Source organism: Rhinoderma darwinii, chromosome 1 (genome assembly GCF_050947455.1).
Source record: "Rhinoderma darwinii isolate aRhiDar2 chromosome 1, aRhiDar2.hap1, whole genome shotgun sequence".
In the NCBI taxonomy this organism is placed as follows: Eukaryota; Metazoa; Chordata; class Amphibia; order Anura; family Rhinodermatidae; genus Rhinoderma; species Rhinoderma darwinii.
In genome coordinates, this window is record NC_134687.1 from 403,173,441 (window position 1) to 403,192,410 (window position 18,970).

General features: G+C 44.2%; 1 protein-coding gene across 1 annotated transcript in view; it reads right to left on the bottom strand.

Annotated features, from left to right (window-relative positions):
* Positions 1 to 8,829, bottom strand: part of SPTLC1 (serine palmitoyltransferase long chain base subunit 1) — an 89,179-nt gene extending 80,350 nt beyond the window's left edge. The window contains exons 1-3 of the mRNA XM_075828859.1: positions 8,673 to 8,829; positions 5,862 to 5,969; positions 4,632 to 4,726 (exon numbers count right to left, since the gene is read on the bottom strand). Coding sequence (XP_075684974.1) covers positions 4,632 to 4,726; positions 5,862 to 5,969; positions 8,673 to 8,726 — 257 coding nt within the window. The 5' untranslated portion in view covers positions 8,727 to 8,829. The remainder of the gene's footprint in view (positions 1 to 4,631; positions 4,727 to 5,861; positions 5,970 to 8,672) is intronic.
* Positions 8,830 to 18,970: the final 10,141 nt, after the last annotated feature.

The window sequence follows — 18,970 nt, forward strand, 5'->3', positions numbered from 1 at the left end:
AAAAAAAAAAGTTGGAAAAAACGTGAATGTGTGATTTTAGGCGATTTTTTTTTTTTCTCTACATCTGGTGCATGCCACTGGGTAAACACATCTGAATACATATTTGTCAATTTCTGCCGACTTAAACGATACCAAATCTGCTGGGCGCAAGGTGGTGCTTACAATGAATGGTAAGCAAATTGGCTTTTAGAGAAAACATTTCCAAAGCTGGTTCGCTGACACCATACGACCATTACAGATGATGTGACATTTCCAGTCCACAAAAACTGATGGCCTATTCTCAGGATAGGCCATCAATATCTGATCGATTGTCTGTTTTGAAGGGGCCGCAGCGCTTGTACGAGCGCTGCTTCCCCTTCGTTTCAATTACTGCTCACACTGTGAATCACGGACACACTTGTAGAGGCAGTTCACAGTATTACAGCCTTCTACCATTCAAGTGTATCATGTGAGGCCGGAGTCACACGAGCGTGTGCGTTTTGCGCGCGCAAAACACGCAGCATTTTGCGCGCGCAAAAGGCACTTGACAGCTCCGTGTGACAGCCCCGTATGATGCGCGGCTGCGTGCTTTTTGCGCAGCCGCCATCATTACGACACTCCGTTTGAATGTTTGTAAACAGAAAAGCACGTGGTGCTTTTCTGTTTTCATTCATCCTTTCCACAGCTGTTGCGCGAATCACGCTGGTCGCACGGAAGTGCTTCCGTGTGGCATGCGTGGTTTTCACGCACCCATTGACTTCAATGGGTGCGTGACGTGCTAAAAACGCCCAAAGAACGGACATGTCGTGACTTTTTCAGCGGACTCACGCTGCGTAAAAATCACGCAACTGTGTGCACTGCCCCATAGACTAATATAGGTCCATGCGACGCGCATGAAAATCACGCGAGTTGCACGGTCGTATATCCCATTCGTCTGAATAAGCCCTAATACTGTGAACCGCCGCTACAAGTGTGTCAGCAATTCACAGTGTGAGCAGTAAACAGCTGATTGGAGGGGCAACGGGCCACCACCGATCAGATATTGATGGCTTATCCTGAGGATAGGCCATCAATTTTTGTGGACTGGAAAACCCCTTTGACACCCCAAAAATGATTATTTTATGGAAAGTGGACCCCAAGGTATTAATTTAACGACCGTTTAAAGATTTGAAAATCTGCCTGTGTAAAATGTTTGCAGCATGCAGATGAGTTTGGTAAAATCTCATCTACTTGCCTTGTACTGTAATCCGCTGCAGACTTTGCCTGTGCAAAACCGCAGGTAAAATTTGCCGTGAATCCGCCACATCTAATGTCACCCTAAGGCCCAGTTCACACAGTTTTTTGGCACCGATTTTGACGTGGAGACCGCATTGGAATTAGCACGAATATACGGCCGAAATTGTTCTTTTTTCCCAGGCGGCTGGGAGGCAGAAAAAAAAGTTTTACGCCCACGTTCCTCAATGGCCTTTGGTAAAAAAAACACAGCAAAAAAGTGCAGGCAGGTCATTTTTTTTCTGCCTGGAAAATACTCCGTGTACAGGTTGTCCGACCAAAGATCGCTATGCCCCATAGCCTTCACCGCAAGTAATGAAAGTCAATGTGGTCGCGTTGCGACCTGCAAGTAACTGCGACACAACAGTTTGGATTTCTTGCAAATGTCATGTCGTGGCAACTTGCACGTTGCGACACAACCACATTGACTTATTACATGCAATGGCTACGGGACATAGCGATCTTTGGCTGCTCGACCTGTGTCGTGCGTGGCCAAAGTAGTCGTGTAGCAGATAGACAAATTTATTTTTAGAGAAAATTTTTATTGAAAAAAAACTGTTTTTTTTTTTTTTTACATTACATTATTTTTCTCCCTCTCTGGCAGTCATACACTTCCTTACAACGCCCACTTAGTCAAAAGCTAAAAAACGCCCAATTTTAAGGGCATTAAGAAAGTTATTAGCATAAATATAAAATAGGTCATAATTCCGTCAAAATGTATCATTTTTCTAAATAAACACTGCTGTAATCAACATTACAGCGCCGGTCACATTACGTAGAAGATGGGCCCTGTCCACAGAGGATTTTGCAGGCAGATTTTGACCTGCCTGCACTTTCTTGGCGTGTTTTTCCCCGCGGGCAAAAAACGCATTCTTTGACTCCCATTGATTTCAATGGGAGGTCTGAGGGAGAACCGCAGCAAGAAAGATCATGTCGCTTTATTTTTCCCGCGAGAGGCTTAAAGCCGCCACGGAAAAACAGCTTTGCCTCCCATTGAAGTCAATGGATGGGGGTTTCGGACATTGTTTTGGCGCCGATTCCAACGCGGTTTCCGCATCAAAATCAGCGCTAAAAAAAACCTCTGAACTGGGCCTAGGGGTATGTTCCCACACAGGATACGCTGCAGATTTTCTGCAACAGAAAATCTGCAGTAGAATCTCAAGAATCACATAAATTTGCATAAAATAGTGCGTTTTTCCTGCTCATATTGCTGTAGAAACGCTGTGATTTCTCCTGCGGATTTAGTGTTAAACATGGATTATAGAAAAGTATATGTGCACTTATGGATTTCCAGCGGTTTTTACTGTGTTTCCGCTGTAAAAACTGCAACAAAACTGTTGCGGAATTTATGCTCCCCATTGAAGTCTATGGACCAAACACGAAGCATCACCACACAGAACCCGCAGCATAAATAGACATGCTGCGGAATTGAAAGTCGCAAAGCAAAACACTTACCGCACCTATTTTTTTCTGCAGGGTGAGCATGAGATTTCTAAGGGTATATTCACACGGCTTATTTACGGACGTAAGTCGGGCGTTTTAGCATTGAATTACGTCCGAAAATGCGGCTCAAAAGCGTTGGCAAACATCTGCCCATTCATGTGAATAGGTCTTACAATGTTCTGTGCCGACGGTCATTTTTTTTACGCGCCGCTGTCAAAAGGCGGCGCGTAAAAAAGACGCCTGTGTCAAAGAAGTGCCTGTCACTTCTTCAGACGTAAATGGAGCCATTTTGCATGGACTCCATGGAAAACCAGCTCCATTTAACGTCCGTAATGGACGCCGCAAACAGCGCCTCAACATGCCATTACGGAGCTGTTTTCTCCTGAAAACAGCCCCGTAATTTCAGCCGTTACGGACGCTGCCGTGTGAACATACCCTTAGTCTCATTCACTTTGCTGCTACTGTAAATGCAGCGGAATTTCTACACAGAATTCCGTTGCAGAAATCCAGTAGCGTTTACCCTACGTGGGAACCCAGCCAAAAGCCCCCATGCACACGTCCATAATAACGGCCCGTGATTGCGGGCGCGGCAGACAGCTGCCCTCATTTTCGGCCCGTGCCCCCATACAAAGTATGGGAGCACGGCCAGTAAAAAGAATAAGATAGGATACGTCTTATCTTTCGCGGTACACTTCTACGGCCCGGACACCTTCCCGTTTATTTACGGGAAGGGGTCCATGGACAATAGAAGTGAATGGGTCCATAATTGCGGACTGCAATTACGGTCGTGTACATGGGGCCTATATGTGGGGCACGGCTTGAGAGAATGCGATAACATTCTGCCGGCATTGGAGGTGTATGTACTTTATACCCCATTTATACACTTCTGAAAATATGAACGCGAAATAATGAACACAGTGCAGATATTAACATCCTCAACATGTTCTTTATTGCCACAGATTCTGCTCTGCTGTAAAATCTGTTTAACCTGTATCAAGCGGAGGAAAAAGTAGCTGGGGTACTTTATAATCTTAAAGGTGTTTTCTAGTCCTATCCATCAATATCTGATCGGTGGCGGTCCGACTCCCAGCACCCCCCCCCCCTCCGCCGATCAGCTGTTTCCTACGAGCGCTGCTTCCCATTTATTCATTACCTGCCCAAAGTGAATCTCCGACAGTTGTAGCAGCGGTTCACAGTATTACAGCCTTCTCACATTCACTTGAATTGAAGAAGGCTGTAATATTTTAAACCACCGCTACACGTGTTTCGACATTTCACAGTACGAGCAGGTTGAAATGAAAGGGAAAGCAGCGCTAGTACGAGGGCCGCGGCCCCTTTGAAACAACTGATCAGCGAGGGTACCGGGAGTTGGCCCCTCACCTATCAGCTACTGATAGCCATCAATTTATTAGGACTGGAAAACCCCTTTAAGTAAGATCATAACATAGAAGGAGCACATTTAAAATATATAATGTATTAGGGAAATACTGTACAAGAGGATACTACCATGACTCGGGGAAATTGTTCTAATCCTGCTAAGATGCCCTAATGGAGCTATGAAAGTGTGCTTGTCAGCAGGTCAAAAATGGATTACCTGGAAACCAGGCTTGGAATTTGGGGTTTTGTTTCATTTAGCACATCTTATGGCCTTTCCGGGGACAGTACGATGTAATAACTTAGTATGTGGCGGCTACAGTTTGTAGGTCTCTCCCACTTTAACTTGTTTTTTTCCAGTCCGCATCGTCTGAAAGAAGCACACTGGAGGAGATGCATGAAAACTGGTGCAAAGGAAAAGAAGAGTAGCTGCCTGCGGTAACCAATCAGGTCACTGCTTTGAGAGGTGACATTTTATTGTTTGCCATGAGCAGCTATTCAACTTATGATTTGCTCCAGTTTTGATACATCTCCTCCACTATCCTCAAAATACAGACACTTACCCTGAAACAATGTTATAATTGAGAGCTGGGTGATCTTTAGAGACAGGAGGGACAAGAGGATCAGGGTGCCACTCGTCAATTAACTCTTCCTTCTCCTGCAAAACCAGTTACAGAATGAAATATTAAGTGAACAGGAAGGTTGTTTTTATTTTTTACCTTCTACATATACAGCACAAATTTATAATAACTCATATATACAACAAAAAAGAAAAACAACAAAAACTATGGTAAAACATTTATTGGGAAAAAAAGAACCTTGTTCACAATTTTAGGTGTTTTTTTGCATATTATGTTACTATATGGGGTACACCAATACATTATAAAAGAAATAACCCCCCCCCCCCCTCTGGTAGTTGCAAATGTGGCTTTACTCCTGTCAACAGGTGACCTAATATTTTGTAATATCTTATATTCCAAGGCTGATTAAATCAGAGGAATAAGGTGGCCAATGTGCTGTCTGGACTCTGTATATGAATGGCAGACTACACCACCCTTCCATCACAACATCATTATTGCTTGTAGAAATGAAATTTCTAAGAGGTCAGGTGTTTAAGTCAGGGCTGAACAAATCCCATTAGCCAGGAAGCCAGTGCAGCTTGAAGTTTACTACTGGTACCTACAACTGCGTTGTGGTCTATAAAAGTCCATAAAAAGTTCTTATTATCAGATCAATGAAAAAGTCAAATTGGCTCAGATTAGATTTTATTGACTGGTAAAGTCTATAGCAAATATGGTCAAATAGTCAATGAAAATGACTGGCCAGATACTACCCATTAAATTCCAGTCCTTAAAGGCGCCAGCAGTTGTAAGAAGGGGGATCGGATGGGGCTAGCATGCCATTTTGGAGTGCGAATGTGGCTGGCGTGCTATTTCAGGGCGTCTATGGTGCTCACATTCATTATAGCATCAGGGCTGTAGAGGAAGCATCTGATGCTGGTACACAAGAAACTCCATGACTTGCTCCATTTGAATAAAATGCGCTGCATAATAGCTCTCCCACACTAAGGGGTCAGACCCTAATCGCTGTTTGGCAGATCACTTGGCTCAGACTTCACAAAAAGCAGCTCACGTCCAAGAAAAGTCATGCCACCCATGGTCTACAGCACCTTGACCATCCTTGGATAAGGTTTCATAAATAACCAAGCTACTATGCAAAGTTTAGTGTGTTGCTTCAACTATTAACACAGCCATCTATACATTGGGATAACTTCTTGGCTTAAATTTTATTACCTTTTCTGTAAGGTCAGACCGTTCCTGGAGTTTGTAAGTCTTGGAAAATATAAGTCGAATAATCCACAGGATAAGAATCCCTTCTAGTATCAGGTGATAGGCAGGTGCCTGGAAAAACACAAAAAGTAGTGTAAATATTAGGAACCAGTAATGCCAAATAACGCTGCCCGAGGAGCCACAGCATTCTAACCACATGCAGGTCAGGGTTGCAAATCACAATTTCTGCTGCTCCACTAACATGACCACAGTCTGTGAACGATCTGCCAGCTACACACGGATGAAAGATAGTCGGGATGGGGGAGCTCTGTAATTCTTCACCAGGGACGTTAAATGGCTTCAGTCCGGCACAGCAAGCAGATCACTGTAAACTGATGCAAAGTATAGAGTAGCTGCACATTACAACAGATCTGTCACACTGAACACACTCCCTATATGCAGGCAGCATGTTATAGAGCACAAGGGGCTGGGCAGATTGATGTATAGCTTTGTGGGGAAATACTCAGTAGAACTTGTAATGTATTGTAAATGCCTGCTCACTCCGGGCCAGTGAGTGCAGCCTCACTATGTGACCAACAGTCCTCCCAGAATACACATTACAGAAGCGCTGTCAATTATTCAGGGAGATCACCCAGCTAATCTCTTCCCAGAAAACACCACCTGCAGACAGGGAGCATGTTCAGGTGACAAATCTGCTTGGATGGTCCAGGACTTCATATACACAAGTGCATCATGTGCACGCTTGTGACCGGAACGCCATGAAAACACGGAAAGAACACAAGATAATCGAGACATCTGAACCTGGTAGCTGATGAAAGAGATAGCAATGTATTCTTTTCAGGACTTAATGCTGATAAAGATTTAAAAGAAGACATTGAATTAGGGCCACTTATTAATAGGCAGTTGTATATATGTGAGAACGTAGTCCATACCATAGTAGCACACAGTCCAGAATCTGAATAGGTAAAACTGGGATAAACTGCCCCACTATAGAGGCCAGCGCACAATAACCCCCATCAATTTAAAGGAATATCTCCAAAAGAATGTATTCCTTTTGTGAGCCTAAGAACAGGACTACCCTCTGACTGTAGATTATAGAGCGGTAAATAGAGCTAATCTCTAAAGGAATGCTACATGGAGCGAGTAATTCCTCAGATTAATAACCACTCACAGATTTAGGAATTGCATAAATGGAACAAATGATCCATCATCAGGAAGTTCTATCAATACAGAGTAATCGTCTGCCGAACTACTGAGAATTGATGACGGGCCATTAAGCCAAGGCTGGACTACGACTTCTAGCTAGAAGCGGGCTGTGTGACTTGTACTGCATAACGCGACTAGTCTCTGCTTGAGTCACACTCCAATAGAAGTGAAGGTGAAAAATTGTGTGACTGCCTTCTATTAGAGAGCGACTGTGCCGCCATGTAATACTACATTTACCCTGCAGTGGTCTCTTCGCTGGATCTACAGTGATCACAACTCCCATAATAAAAGGGGTAATCTTTCATTTAAAAAAAATAAAATAAATAACTTTAAATCAGACACACACACACACACACACACACACACACACACACACACACTTCTGATGCAGTTGTTGGATCAGGTTTTCGAGCCAAACACAGGAGTGGACACAAAATAAAGGCGATACGTCGTCAGTCTTTTCTTTACATCTTTCCTTCCTTTTGGTTCCACTTCTGGCTTTGGCTCAAAAAACCGGAGTATAGGACCATCATGGCCTCTTGAGCATAATCACTAGGCCCAGTGCGTCAGGTCAGTTCTTTCCCCTTCCTCTCTTCACTTCTTTCCTGTTCTCTTACGGGTTATTATGCATGGCTGCGGGTTCAGGGTTCATACCAGAGTTTCTTTATCACTATTGATTTCAGTGGTACGTTGTTATTCTTTGTACTCTCTGTAATTCCATTTACTGGCCTGTGGGCCGATGTCAGTGCTGCATTTGTGTGCACCATTATATTTTGTGTGTTGAAAAACAAAAAAACACCGGAGCCAAAAACTGCCACAAAAACAGTGTGTGATCCTGGCCTTAAAAGGGGTTGACACATCAGCAATAGCAACATCTTGCCAATACGCCCATAATCGTGCCCAAGGACAACATTGGAGGGGGGGGGGGGGGGTCTCCCACTCTTGACCCTCCTCTATATACTAGAGTGGAGGGCTGCCGCAATGAATAAGTCCCACTGGGGTGGAAAGAACTAACTCACTGGAGTGAATCTTGTGTCATTTTACATTTCCCCTTCCGTGGCACGTGGTGGCCCACAGGGGGTTTCAGGAGGGGTAGAAGGAGTCTTAAGTTGCAATGTAAAAGTGATGGAAAATTATCCATCCTGCAACTTCAAACACGTGCAACTGAAGTAGTGGAAATAACGTGACAGAGTGAAACTAAACGATGCTGAGACCAGGAAGTTTGCTCCTTCCTACAGGATAAAGGTCACCATTTTGCCTGTGATCATTTTGCGCATTATAGGTCTCTCACCATAGAGAATTTACGCAACCCCTCCTATGAAGCCCAGATTATGGACATGCCCGGTGAGGGTGGATACTGCATGGTACAAGGGGTACATACAGGAGTCCTGGGTGAAGGAGTTACGTCACTATCAGCTTACCACACCTGACACGGAAGTTCCTCTGAAGTAGTTACCAGCGCTCTAAATGAGAGGGAGAGCTGGGCAGAGACGCGTGTGGCAAGCCGGGACACTGACCGTGTGACACTTGTAACAAGTGGCCTCCCTTCCTCTGGGTTCGCCGACCTTCTCAAGTCTTCACAGAAAGACGTTCAATGAGCCAACTTACCTCATAAAACGCCTGCACCATCTCCACCAACACCCACTGCTGACTCGCCGCCATGATATCGGAGAGGCCGGGGCGGTAAGCCTAGATACGAGAAGACGGACGCTTCCTGGACTGCAAGTGACAGAGGTCGGTAGGCGGGGCTTGGAGAGAAGCTTCGTGGGCATTGGTGGTTACTAGGTGATGTCATCATACGGCAGAAACTAGGGGAGAAGCCGAGTAGTCTAAGAAAGTAGGGCGGGGCCTCGACGGCGCTGTCCAATGCTGATAGTTATGAGGCGAGGCGGAAGTGGCAGACGTTAGAGTTGGGTGTGTTGTTGCTCTGGTAACAGGAAGAAGCGGAAATAGAGAAGCTGCTGATGTGGGCGCTCATTGGATGTTGTATTCCGGCGGTTAAGTAGGATTCTTTGCCGTAGGAAGGAGTTACACGGGGAACTTCCCATAGCTAAAGCTGCCACACACCACACAGTGCATTTTTTGATGCGTTTATAGTCTTATTTTAGCGTTTATAGTCTTATTTTAGCTCTTGGCTTAGTGTATGTCGATTTATTATTATTTTTAATTAAAGTTGTATCATATTAATAATTCTAATCTTTATATAGCGCCAACATATTCCGCAGCACTTTACAATTCAGCGTGTACAGACAATATCAGACAAAAGTAGTTAAAGAGACTCTGTCACCACATTATAAGTGCCCTATCTCCTACCTCTCACCCATTGAAACTTATGGGTCCGACAAAACGATGGACGGCACACGGAAGTCATTCATGTGCCAACCGTTTTTTACGGATCCGTTGCCAAGCAACGGCAGGGCGTGCCATAGTTCCCAGCATTCAACACACAAGATGGATTTTTACAGACCGTTTAAGACAAACGGAAGCACAACGTCCGTTTAAAACGGATGCGGAGTGACAACGGAAAACACACGGATGTCACAACAAACACACGGATCCGTTTTAAAACGGACATGAAAACGGTGAAGGATGCGTTCATGAGGCCTAAAAGACACGGCCAATTTTGGCCTCGAGGACAGAACAATTATTTTTGATATTTTCCTCTTTGCATCCCGGTGCTCATAACATTTTTATTTTGTGTTTGACATCGCCGTATGAGACTTTGTTTTTGCAGGACAATTTGTACTTTATATAGGTGCCATTTTTTGCTACATTTATATTATCGTTTAATTTATATACATTTTTATGTTGGCAGAAAAAAAGCAGTTTCCATTAAAAAAATGTTTACAGCATATATCAAGCATCATAAATGACACGATAAATTTGTTGTGCAGGTTGTTACGTCGTGGCAAAACCAAATATGTGTATATTATTTTATGTTTTGGGACAAATTGTTTGTATATTTTTACAGATTTTTTTATTTAACCCCCCCTTCCCGACATTTGACGTATCCATACGCCAAAGTCGGGGGGTAGGGGAAGTATGGAGTGGGCTCCATATGATGCCGGTGTCGGCTGTATGTTACAGCCGATACTTCAGAGTAACAAGCGGCATCACGCTCGAGCGGGTGATGGTTGCTATGGCTGCCTGGGGGCCTAATGAAGGCCCCCCCCGGTCCGCCATCTTTTCCTCCTATGTTCGCCTCCAGCAGGGCTTAATAGATGCCTGTCAGAATCACGATATACTGCATATACTGCAATACATTAGTATTGCAGTATATCGTGCAAGCGATCTAACGATCGCTGGTTGAAGTTCCCTAGGGGGACTAATAAAAAAAGTAAAAATGAGTTAAAGAGGCTCTGTCACCAGATTTTGCAATCCCTATCTGCTATTGCAGCAGATCGGCGCTGCAATGTAGATAAGAGTAACGTTTTGTTTTTTTTAAAAACGAGCATTTTTGGCCAAGTTATGACCATTTTTATATTTATGCAAATGAGGTTTTCTAAAGTACAACTGGGCGTGTTTAAAGTTAAAGTACAACTGGGCGTGTATTATGTGCGTACATCTGGGCGTTTTTACTTCTTTTACTAGCTGGGCGTTGTGAATGGAAGTGTATGATGCTGACGAATCAGCATCATCCACTTCTCTTCACAACGCCCAGCTTCTGGCAGTGCACAGACACAGCGTGTTCTCGAGAGATCACGCTGTGACGTCACTTCCTGCCCCAGGTCCTGCATCGTGTCGGACGAGCGAGGACACATCGGCACCAGAGGCTACAGTTGATTCTGCAGCAGCATCAGCGTTTGCAGGTAAGTCGATGTAGCTACTTACCTGCAAACGCCGATGCTGCTGCAGAATCAAATGTAGCCTCTGGTGCCGATGTGTCCTCGCTCGTCCGACACGATGCAGGACCTGGGGCAGGAAGTGACGTCACAGCGTGATCTCTCGAGAACAGGCTGTGTGTCTGTGCACTGCCAGAAGCTGGGTGTTAACGAAGAGAAGTGGATGATGCTGATTCGTCAGCATCATACACTTCTATTCACAACGCCCAGCTAGTAAAAGAAGTAAACACGCCCAGATGTACATACACAATACACGCCCACTTGTACTTTTACTTTAAACACGCCCAGTTTTACTTTAGAAAACCTAATTTGCATAAATATAAAAATGTTCATAACTTGGCCAAAAATGCTCGTTTAAAAAAAAACAAAAAACGTTACTCTTATCTACATTGCAGCGCCGACCTGCTGCAATAGGAGATAGGGGTTGCAAAATCTGGTGACAGAGCCTCTTTAAATAAAGTTGTTTTTTTTTTGTGTAAAAAAATATTTAAAAGTTTAAAAAACCCCCCTTTTCCCATTTTCCCCCTAGAGCATAGTAAAAAAAATAACTAAATAAACATAATTGGTATCGCCGCGTCCGTAAAAGTCTGAACTATTACAATATATCATTATTTAGTTTCAAAAGGTATTTATTGGTATATCGGTACAGAAATGTGATATACAATTATATTTAATCAATCCTCGCGCAGGAGGATACAGTAATAAGTGCTTGTTTTAAACAGGGAGACATTTACAGGGAAGTAAGGGATTTGGAGGGACATAGGGATGGAAAAATATAAACCAGCCAACTGAGCCATAAAATTGTACATATTAGTCATATGACGGTAGAGCGAGCCTAGTGTCACATTGTTGGACCACAATTTACAGGGTAATAGTATACTGAAAGTCGGGTGAATGAGGGGAGGAGAGCCATTGGTCCCACACAGTACGATAGAGGTGGAGTGAATCAGTTCTCACAGCCTCAAGTTTTTCAAATATAGCTATACGATTGACTCTATTAATAACCATAGAGATATCTAGATCAGCTGTACGCCACTTGGACGCTATATAGATTCGAGCCGCTAAGAGTATAAACTGGGCAAGCTTAAATTTAGAGTTCGGCATTCTGGGAGGAATGGCTCCCAGTAGACATGTAGGAAGCCGTTTTGGAACGGTAAACTGGCAGATATTAGAGATCAAAGTACAGATACCCGACCACAAAATTGTGACTCGTGGGCACGACCACCATGTATGGTACATAGTTCCATCTAAGGCACATCCTCTAAAACACTCGGCCGAAACCGTTGGGTATATGGCGTGAAGCTTTGCCGGGACGTAGTATGCTCTATGTAACAATTTCGTGGACGTCTCAACCAAGGATACCTGCCAGCTACCCTTACTAATGGTGTCACAGCATTGTCTCCACTGTGCAGGTGAGAGCGCGGCCCCCATGTCTTCCTCCCACTTCAACATATACGGTAATTTGGTATCGGGGTGTGGGGTATTAAAAATACTATATACCATAGATAACAAACCCTGCCGAGAGGGCGAAAAGATTAATATTCTTTCCAAAAGGGTGTATGTCATTTTGGTTTGGGCAGGGAGTAGTTTGCGCAAAAAAGAAAAAACATCTGGATAGCCCTATAATGTTCAGGGGCAGGGGGGGTATGGGCCTCATTGAAATGCGCATATGAAATCAGATGGTCAGCCCTATTGAAGTAATGGACTTTTGTTAGGTTTTTGGAATACCACCAACGATAGCTTGAGCTCTGAAGGCCTGAGGGGAACCCCGGATTTCCAATCATAGAAAGCAGCGGGGAGCATTGGGACTGCAGCCATTGTCGGAATCTAACTGATCGCCATAGAATGAGGGAGTGATATGATAGAAGGGAGATATTCTTTAACGTAGTCGGTAGGAGAGATACCATCCACAGCAATGCGCCCCATGAATAAGGTGTAATTTGAGCCGCCTCCAATGAGACCCACACCGGTGCCCTATCTGGCGGAAGATGCGTTAGTAACAGTTGAGCCACCCTAGCCGCCTTGTAGTAGTGTAGTATATTGGGAACCGAAAGCCCCCCCACTCTTTTATGATACATCATGACACTTGTCGATATTCTGGGGCGTTTATTGTTCCAAATAAATTTTAAAATGTCTTTCTGGAGGAGTTGCAGATCACCTTTCTGGAGGGGGATAGGAAGAGTTCTAAATAAATATAGTAATCTGGGGAGGGTCACCATTTTGATCGTATTAATTCTACCCATCCAAGAGATCGGTAGTTTAGTCCACTTCGCCATATCAGCCCTAATGGTCTTAAATACCGGTGGGTAATTGTATTTGTACATTGTATCAAGGGAGGGGGTTAAAGCTATGCCCAAGTAAGGGAGGTAATGCGTTTGGGTGTGGAAGCCAAAATTTATTTCTATCAGTTTTTGCAGAGAAGGTGGAGCGTTACAATACAGGGCCTCCGATTTAGATTGATTCACACGTAATCCCGAGACTGCGGAGAAAGAGCCGAGAGCCGCCATCAGATTCGGGAGGGAAGTCAACGGTTTAGTGAGCGTGAGGATGAGATCATCAGCAAAGAGACTTATCTTTTGTTCCCCTTTACCAACCCTCGGTCCCGTAATATTTGGATTACACCTAATGAGTTCTGCTAACGGTTCCATAGCGAGTGCAAATAAAGCTGGCGAGAGGGGACAGCCCTGTCTAGTACCTCTCCGTATGTGTATAGGATGAAGTGTGGTAGTTGGTAGTTTAAGGTGTGCCTCAGGGTTGTGGTATATTGTCTTGACAGCCCGAAGAAAGGGGCCCCCAATCCCCACCCTTTCTTTTTTTTATAAATTCTCTTTTATCAAGGATATTAACATAGAAAACAACCATGAACAACAGTCCTTACATCCATCGTAATAACATTCTTACAATGTAATAGGTTACAAGCAGGGGCGTAACTAGGAAAGACTGGGCCCCATAGCAAACTTTTGACTGGGGCCCCCCCTCCCCTGGGTGTCACACAACCCCCCCCCCTTGTAGATAGTGCCTTTTTTACAGCCCCCCCTGTAGATAACGCCATACAGCCCCCCCTCTGTAGATAGCGCCATACATCCCCCTGTAGAGAACGTCATACAGCCCCCCTGTAGATAACGCCATACAGCCCCCTGTAGATAACGCCATACAGCCCCCCCTGCAGAGAACTCCATACAGCCCCGCCTGTAGAGAACGCCATACAGCCCCCCCCTGTAGGGAACGCCATACAGCCCCCCCTGTAGAGAACGCCATAGAGCCCCCCCTGTAGGGAACACCATACAGCTCCCCCCCTCTAGGGAACGCCATACAGCCACCCCCCCTGTAGGGAACGCCATACAGAGTTCCCCCCCCCTGTAGGGAACGCCATACAGCGTCACCCCTCTCAAAAAAATGCGACCTACAGTGTGTCCTACAAAATACATGTATCCCCTCTCCACAGGATCTCCACAGGAGAGGGGATACATGTGTGATCGCTGGCAGCAATAGGGAGAACGGGGGACTGAAAGTCCCCTGAACTTCTCCATGACTAACCTCTGACTTCCGGCGTCTGCGCAGCTCAATAAAAATGAAAGGAGCGCTGGTCACGCATGCGCACAAGCGCGCCCGGCGCTCCATTCATTTCTACGGAGCTGCCGACACAGATCCCGGAAGTCCGAGGTTTGTGATGGAGAACTTCAGGAGGCTTTCAGTCCCCCGTTCTCCCTATCAATGCCAGCGATCACTCATGTATCCCCTATCCTGTGGAGATCCTGTGGAGAGGGGATACATGTCTTTTGCTCTATTTTGCGCCTTCAGGACCAGACACCGTTTAGCCATTTTTAGCACGTGTTAGTTAAATTGCTATAACTTTTTTATTTGTTGGGCTAACGACGTGATTTTTGCGAAGTTTTTTCCGTAGACAATGCAGGTTTCATTTTTTATCGTTTTTATACACACCTTTTTTGCTATTTTAGAATTTTTATTCATAAAGTTTGAAAATAATAGTAAAAAAATAAGCTTTTTTACATTTCAGCTATTTATTTTTTGGTAATAACATAGTTTTACCCTAAAATAGACCTTTTATTTGTGATCGTCATTGTCTACCGTAAATTTTTATATATTACATGTCTATATTAGGGTAATTGGGTCAGCGCTAGCGTTACAACAATGATTGGCGGGGGGAACGGTATTTTTTTTGGCGTGGGTATTTTATGTGTATTTATTATTTATATTTTTTTTGCACTTTACTTTATTCTTTTTTTATTACTATGGTCTGTCCCCCAAAGGTCAAAGAAGACCTTTGGGGAACTTTATATATATTTTTTCTTTCTTTTACACCATGTTTTTCCACTGTAACTGGAGCTGCACAGCAGCCCCAGTTACAAGGGAAATCAGCCCTCTCATAGTGACGATTGTCACTAATAGGGCTGTGCTGGGTCTAGTAAGACCCAGCAACAGTCTGCCACTAACGGCACCCGGCGATCATGTGACCAGTCACATGATCACCGGGAGGAATAGAGACAGCGCCGCTGCTGCTGTCTCTATTCCTGTACACAGCGCGCATTAAGCGCTGTGTACAAGTGATCGGAGAAGACAGAAGCAGCGAAAGCTGCTTCTATCCTCTCCTCAGGGTCCCCGGCAGTCACTGACAGCCGGAGACCCGACATTCAGCTGCCCGATCGCGTGGGCAGCAAGTTAAAACCCGAACCGTAGAAAGTCTATGGCTCGGGTTTTAAGGACCCTGACCGCTGGCCGTAAAAATACAGTCAGCGGTCGGGAACCAGTTAATGGCAGAGCGGGGAGATACCTCCCTGCTCTGCCGTAGTGTTCAGTGGCGTCCCGCTGTAGCAGCCATAGCGGCTGCTAGCGGAGCCTCCGGCCATGGTGGGGGCCCGTGCCGGCGGGCGACACGGGCCCCCTCATGCTGCGGGCCCCGTAGCAGCCGCTACTGCTGCTACGGCGGTAGTTACGCCACTGGTTACAAGAATTCAAATATCTTTAGTAAGATTGTCTCTGAGCGAAAGGGATAATTCCCGACATATCTTCATGAAATATATTGTGAAAGAAAAACAGAGACATGCATTACAAGTCAAATATCAGTAACCTACTGTGTGCTCACAACAACACAAAATAAAGGATAGAAAATAATATTACACAAAAGGATAGATACAAAACAAAAACATACAGTCTCCCTGGTGATGGAAAAAATGTGGAATGTCAACACTTTGCTGCGTCCCTGGTCTCGTCCATCAAAATAAATCCAGTATCATGGTATAGAAATTATTCATCCCGTAATCCCTATATATTAATTTACCTTAGCACAACAGGGCTTCTAGAGTTGTTTCTGGATAAATTTTCTAGGTATTGCTTCCAAAGTTGCCATGTCTTAAGAAAGCTGTCCCTTGTGAAAGTATTCCAGCCTACCAACTCCTCCAGTCTATATAGTTGGTGCATTTTAGACCACCAGACCTCTATCGTAGGGGGATCTGTTTTCCTCCAATACAAGGGAATTAGAAGTTTTGCAGTGGCCACCATAAAAGTTATCAAATTCTTTTTCGAAGGCGTAAAATCTTTCACTGGTAACCACAACAGAACCAACTCCGGGGTTAACCGGATATTATTTCCTGTTATCTTGCCTATAGCTATTTCCACCTCCTTCCAGAAATTCTTAATTTTAGGGCAAGACCACCATATGTGTGCAAGCGTCCCTGTCTCCAGGCCACATCTCCAACAAACGTCCGTGCTAACTAGATGTATTCTATAAAGATAAGCAGGTGTCCTATACCATCTTGTCACCAATTTGTACGAATTTTCCTGGTACCTCACACATCTAGAGAACCCGAGAGTAAGAGAGTATCAGATCAATCTCCATTTGCGAGAAGATGGAGCCCAGCTCGACTTCCCATTCTCTAATGAAATGTGGTTTAGATGGAGCTCGTTGTAGGAGGAGACCAGAATGTATCTTAGACAGAAGCTTGGTCGGGGTATTGGGTAAGAGAGAATAATTTTCAAGCCACGTAGGGTCCGGATATAAGCTTAGATTAGTTGACAAAAATTTACGACATACTGATTTAAAATTGAGTTGATGTAGAAAGGGGACCTTAACCTTATGAATAGGAGGATTCGGATCATTTCCCCTAAGTCTTGTCCTAAGAACATCCAATTCAGGTAGAACTGCTGCACCTAATATCTCCGCTACTTTATAATTTTTAAGTGTATGCCACATTGAAGAACTCATACTTTGCGTTTTATTTACATAATGTGGTAAAACAGCCAATGGAGCCAATGAAGAAAGATTTCCACTAGACATGGCCAAAGCACCCGATTTCTGACAAACTTTAAGCATTCCCCTAGTCAGTACACTAACCAATACCTTTGGTGGAGGTAATGGTAATTTCACCCACAGCAAATGAGCTAAGTCCTCCGAGAGGAGCGCTCTTTCCATATCCAGATGAAGAGTTCCTATAGACAAATTAGCTAATTGTGACCATCGAGACAACTGGACCGCTTCATAATATGTCTTTAAATCAGGCAATGCCATCCCTCCTTGCGTTTTTTTAAGAGTGAGGAGCCGATAAGCCAACCTGGGATGCTTCTCCTTCCACAAGAACTTAACAAAAAGACTCCTGAAACTGTTGAAAAAGCTATTTGGCAGCTCAATAGGTAGACTCTGCAGCATATACAGGATTTGTGGGAGAACATAAGTCGCCAATAAATTTTTCCGTCCTATCCAAGAGACATAAGGTATGTTCAGTTGGGATATATATCTATGAATCCTGGAGAGGAGGGGTTTAAAATTAAGTACGAAGAGCTGGGAAACATCAGCTGAAATCATTGTCCCCAAGTATTTAATAGCCTGCGAAGGCCATTTAAAGGGCGACATAGATATCAGAACCAACAGCTGACCAACCGGTACATTAATACCCAAGGCCTCCGACTTATCATAATTAATCTTAAAGTTAGATATCTCTCCAAATTCATTAAAGACGTCTATTATTTTTGGAAAGGCCTCAAGTGGATTTGTAATCATCAATAGCAAATCATCCGCAAAGGCTGCCAGTTTATGAGTATAACTCCCCATCTTCAATCCTTCAATCCCAACGGTCTGTCGTAATTTCGCAAGTAATGTCTCCATCACCATACAGAACAGAGACGGGGACAAGGGGCAACCTTGACGTGTTCCATTTGTAATAGAAAAATAATCTGACAAAGAACCGTTCACTTGAATTCTAGCAGATGGGGAGGTATATAGAGAAAATATAGCATCAATAAACACAGGAGGAAAATTAAATTTAAGTAAGGTAGCTCTCATGTACTCCCAACAGACCCTATCAAACGCCTTCTCTGCGTCAGTACCAAGGAGAACCATAGAGTGCCCCCGGCGCCTTATTTGACATATAGCGTGCAATACCCTGCTCACATTGTGCCTACCTTCCCGACCCTTCACAAATCCCACCTGTTCTTCATTTATTAGTTTCGGCAATATTGGTTGAATGCGAAGAGACAGAATTTTAGCCCACCACTTCACATCACAATTCAAGAGCGAGATAGGCCTATAGCTCCCACAGCATTCTAGATCCTTCCCCTCTTTAGGAAGAATAGTTATAAAAGCTTCCAATGCTTGCTTAGGTAATGAAGCTCCCTTCATCAGAGAATTACATACTTCCACAAACTTCGGTATTAATTGCTGACTAAATTTTTTATAGTACGAAATACGTAGGCCATCCGGCCCCGGGCTTTTCCCAGACGGTATTGAATGCAACACTTTCTCAACCTCCTCTTTAGTGATAGGCGCCAGGAGCTCTCCTCAATCCAACTCAGAGAGGCCAGGTACCGAGATAGAATCTAAAAAACTCCTTATTTTGCTAGTCTTCTCCTGTGGTGTCAACCCCAAGTTCCCCACCGGGTTTCCCAGATTATACAGTGAAGAGTAAAAGGATTGAAAGGTCTTTGCTATAAGCGGAGTGGTAGTCACCTTTGCCCCTTTGTCATCTTTTATGGTCTCAATAAATGTTTTGGACTGTTTTTGTCGGATCAGACGGGTCATCAATTTGGAGCCTTTGTCTCCATGAAGATACA